The sequence below is a fragment of the Vicugna pacos genome, unplaced genomic scaffold, assembly GCF_048564905.1.
Source record: "Vicugna pacos unplaced genomic scaffold, VicPac4 scaffold_19, whole genome shotgun sequence".
NCBI lineage: Eukaryota > Metazoa > Chordata > Mammalia > Artiodactyla > Camelidae > Vicugna > Vicugna pacos.
The window spans coordinates 23,242,145-23,245,744 of NW_027328740.1; the positions used below are offsets into that span (position 1 = coordinate 23,242,145).

The 3,600-nt window shown below is 32.1% G+C and overlaps 1 protein-coding gene across 1 annotated transcript; it reads right to left on the minus strand.

The window, feature by feature from the left end:
• Positions 1-525: 525 nt before the first annotated feature.
• Positions 526-2,408, minus strand: LOC140693317 (heat shock transcription factor, Y-linked-like). The gene is made up of 2 exons (XM_072957255.1): positions 1,803-2,408; positions 526-1,329 (listed from the first exon to the last, which is right to left on the minus strand). Exons 1-2 carry the CDS (start codon positions 2,325-2,327, stop codon positions 637-639), a joined length of 1,218 nt encoding a protein of 405 aa, XP_072813356.1. The 5' UTR covers positions 2,328-2,408; the 3' UTR covers positions 526-636.
• Between the last annotated feature and the right edge of the window lie 1,192 nt (positions 2,409-3,600).

The following is a 3,600-nucleotide window of genomic DNA, read 5'->3' on the forward strand; positions in this document are numbered from 1 at the left end:
ATGTAAGCTTGTGTTTGGCTGGAACATAAAAGTAACTTAAAATATTCACTCTAAAAATATAGTGCAGACTCTTGAGTGGAGAAAAATAAAGCAACATTTGGAATGCTTAGAAAACAGCACAAGGAAGACCATAGATAAAATTCCTTGTTAAATTTTACCACATGCTGAATGTACCATCTGAGACTATATCATGTGACTTTTATTATACCAGAGATGACATAATAAAGACCATGATCCCTGGGCCGGTTCCTGCATTTTCATCCTGTTCCAACATAACCTAACTTAACACATTTAATACTTTTCAGGATGAACCAGAAACCACTAAGTAATTTTCCCTCTCTCCATGTTTTAGTCTTTTTCCAAATTCTTCCATTTTCTCTTCTTCCTCACAGAAATTATTTAAATTTACACTCATGTTGTTCCATCAAATGATCATATCAAACAAATATCTCTTTTTTTCTTTAAATGGTAACTTAGTATCACTTTTAACTCTTATCTCTATTTAAAAAAATAAAGATAATAAAGTACAATTCTATGTTTATTGTTCAAATAAGAAAATTGCAGATATTTGTCAAAATTTGCAAACATCAATTTTAATCTTTGTTATCATGCATAACCTTGTAGTCCTCTGGTAGTTCAGTTGTAATTAGGATGACGTTCATAAACTGAAGATGTCTGATGAGGTGGCCTTGAAATAGAAGTAGCTGATGTATCAGCTATCACTGGCACTGGAAACCGTGGGTTACTCACAGGTTGAAGTTTACAAAAACGACCTTCATTGGCAGATATGTTGTGATATCTATTTGGAAAATAAGAAGGCTCCACCATCAGTCCAAAATAATTGCTCTGTAAGGGGGACAAAATGCTGTATTGAGAAGTAGAAGTTGTAGTTGTAATGAAGTTCACAACACGGCCATTTGCTTCAGTGTAGCTGCTTTGAGAGTGCCCGTGGACAGTGGTCAACTGATTTAAAATAGCTAGTTGTTCCACTGCAATATTTTCTGGTGGTCTAACTGACGTTGATGATGGAGGAGAAAAATCACCTCTGAGCGGGGTAGTTTTATCACAAATTATGTGGCCAATAGAGGGCTTTCTTATTAGAGGCATGTTTAAATCTGCAGAAGGTAAAAATGCACTTTCTCCACTAGTGTCAGCCACAAAATCAGAATTATTTTTACCAACATTACTTCCTCCTTTAAAGTGCTTCTTGTTGAAATCTCGAGCCAATAAAGACACCAGAGAGGCATTTTTAATCCCAACTCTTCTTTTTATTCTCACTAAAAGCTGAGGACAGCCTCGTTTAAAATTTGGATTATGGTAGAACTGCAGCTACAACTAAAGGAGAAAGGTTTTAGTAATAATTTAAACCAAAATACATAACTACAATAAGCCTTAACTTTAAAACCTCAGATTTCATGTTTAGTATGCAAAGATAATATCATCAAAATATGAACATTGCTGACGATATTTTGAAGTTCCTTATTTGGAAAATACACATGTAAATAGTATAGTCATCAAATTAAAGAATTTAGTGTTTGCAGTAACGGTGAATGCCACTTTTGAAAAGCAGCTTTCATACCTTCACTTAAATTTCTGATAAGATTCATAGCTGCTAGCAAACTTTCTCATAGTCTTGAAGAGTTAAGTCACTGTCCTCATTTTTAGAAAAAATAAAGAATTTTAGCATTTGTAGTTTTATACTCTTTTCAAAATCTAGCTTTACATTTATATTACCATAGATTGATTTACAAAATAAAATTTTATACATAAGTTACCAAGTCATAACTAAAATTTGTGTATACCTTGCTTAAAACAGAGGCTTCTTTTTCTTCTGCCAGAAAGTCAACTAGACAAGCAGATCTTTGACATTTCTGCCGCACTTTACTAAACCCATAAAGGTTAAGCTGTCTAACTAAACTTTTCATACTTCCAGTTTCAAATATTCTGAAAGGGGCCTTTCTTCCCAAAACTTCCTTCTTAAAGACATCTTCATCAATAACTATGGAAGTTCCATTATCATCCCACCAGATGGATTTAAATTGGTCACTCCCAGCCATTTTCCAGAGTTTTCTTGGAAATGTCAGAGAACGAAAATCATTATCTTCATCTGGTTCCAAGACACAATGTGTGTAACATGGTCTTTTTATCAAGGATTTTTCAGACAAAGTCTGAAAAGCATTTTCTTCAATCATACACCTCAAGTCCAAGTCCCCAGAGAATGTTTGATCACACGATAGAGATCTACCGGGGTTTCCTGAATCAGTTGGTCCATCTTTAGGAGGCACATCTTGAATTTCTGAAGAAATATGTGCCATCTCAAATAACATTTCCTACAGCTACTATTCTAATCTGCATGATTTTGAGCAGTGCAGCTTCAAATGCTGCTTAAGCAGGCCTGCACAGTTAAACTGATAGGCCATCAACATGGTTCTCAACCTGAGTGGCTGTGACATCACAAAAAGACTGGTCTCTTAGCAACCCAAGTGTAACAATCAGCCAGTGTTTCCTTCTCATTAATCCAGTTAAAATGAAATATATAGGATATTTATTTTTATACTGTGATGTGCAAATATTTTCCCGAGAATATCTTTTTAAACAATTTAACTTTGGGGTGTATGAGATAAAACAATCTCATTCCTTTTGTACCCAAATTTATACAACATTGGTGAACAGAGTATAAATATGCACAAAGTAAATAAAATAATTTTAAAATATTGGAATTTAAAGTGAAATTTGTGTAAAATTTTTACAGAATGGTTATAACAATTTCATTATCATTTGTAATTAAAGTGAATCAAAATTTGATTTGTAAACAGAAGTAGTTATTTCTCTGTGTACTTTACAATAAGTAGCTCTATATTCAAAACATCAGCAGAATAAATATCAGTTTATTTGTTATGTTTATAAATAAATGTTAAATATTTATGAATTAAAATTAAATTAAAATAATCAATCAAATTTAAGAAATTCCAAAGGGAGGAATTTTGTTTAAATTTTATTTCAGTGCTATAAGTAAAACAAATGTAATTTAATATTCTACTTTACAATTACACAAGAGAAAAATCTGATTGTACACTTACAAATGTTTATTTTTGCCATTCTTTCACTCAGAGGTTTTTAAGTCCCTAGAAGGAATAATTTTTCTTGTCATTTTTAATCCATACTCTTGTGGCTTCTGTTAAGTGTTCCAAAATGATGTTGATAAATAAAGTTATGCATAAGGTCCTGGGTTCTATAAGCAGTGACTCCATTAAGGGGCAAACAAACAAACAATCAAAAAACAAAAAAGTAACATTATATGTGGGTTAGTGTGGAAAAGACAAGGTAATGCATTTTAGGAAGCCATATGTTTTCCAGTCCTGAAACAGTTGGCATTGTTAGTATAATATTGCATTTTAAGGCAAGTGTTTGTTCACTAATTGCAAATAATAGCTATGCTCTGTATCAGTAAACTGTAGTAAGTCCAGTTCTACCAAAACTTATATTATTTATTTAGAAATAAATTCCATTAAACATAAGCCAAATTCAAATTATTGATAAAATTTTAAAATAAATAAATGTACACTCAAGCTACAATGTAAATTTTTCCTTCAGTATGTG

What these genes read in the sequence shown, in the direction of transcription:
- LOC140693317 (XM_072957255.1), bottom strand. Translation starts at nt 2,327, where the DNA reads ATGTTATTTGAGATGGCACATATTTCTTCAGAAATTCAAGATGTGCCT. An exon ending in AAGCCTCTGTTTTAAGCAAG is followed by an intron (nt 1,330 to 1,802) that starts GTATACACAAAT and finishes CTTTAGTTGTAG; the next exon opens with CTGCAGTTCTACCATAATCC.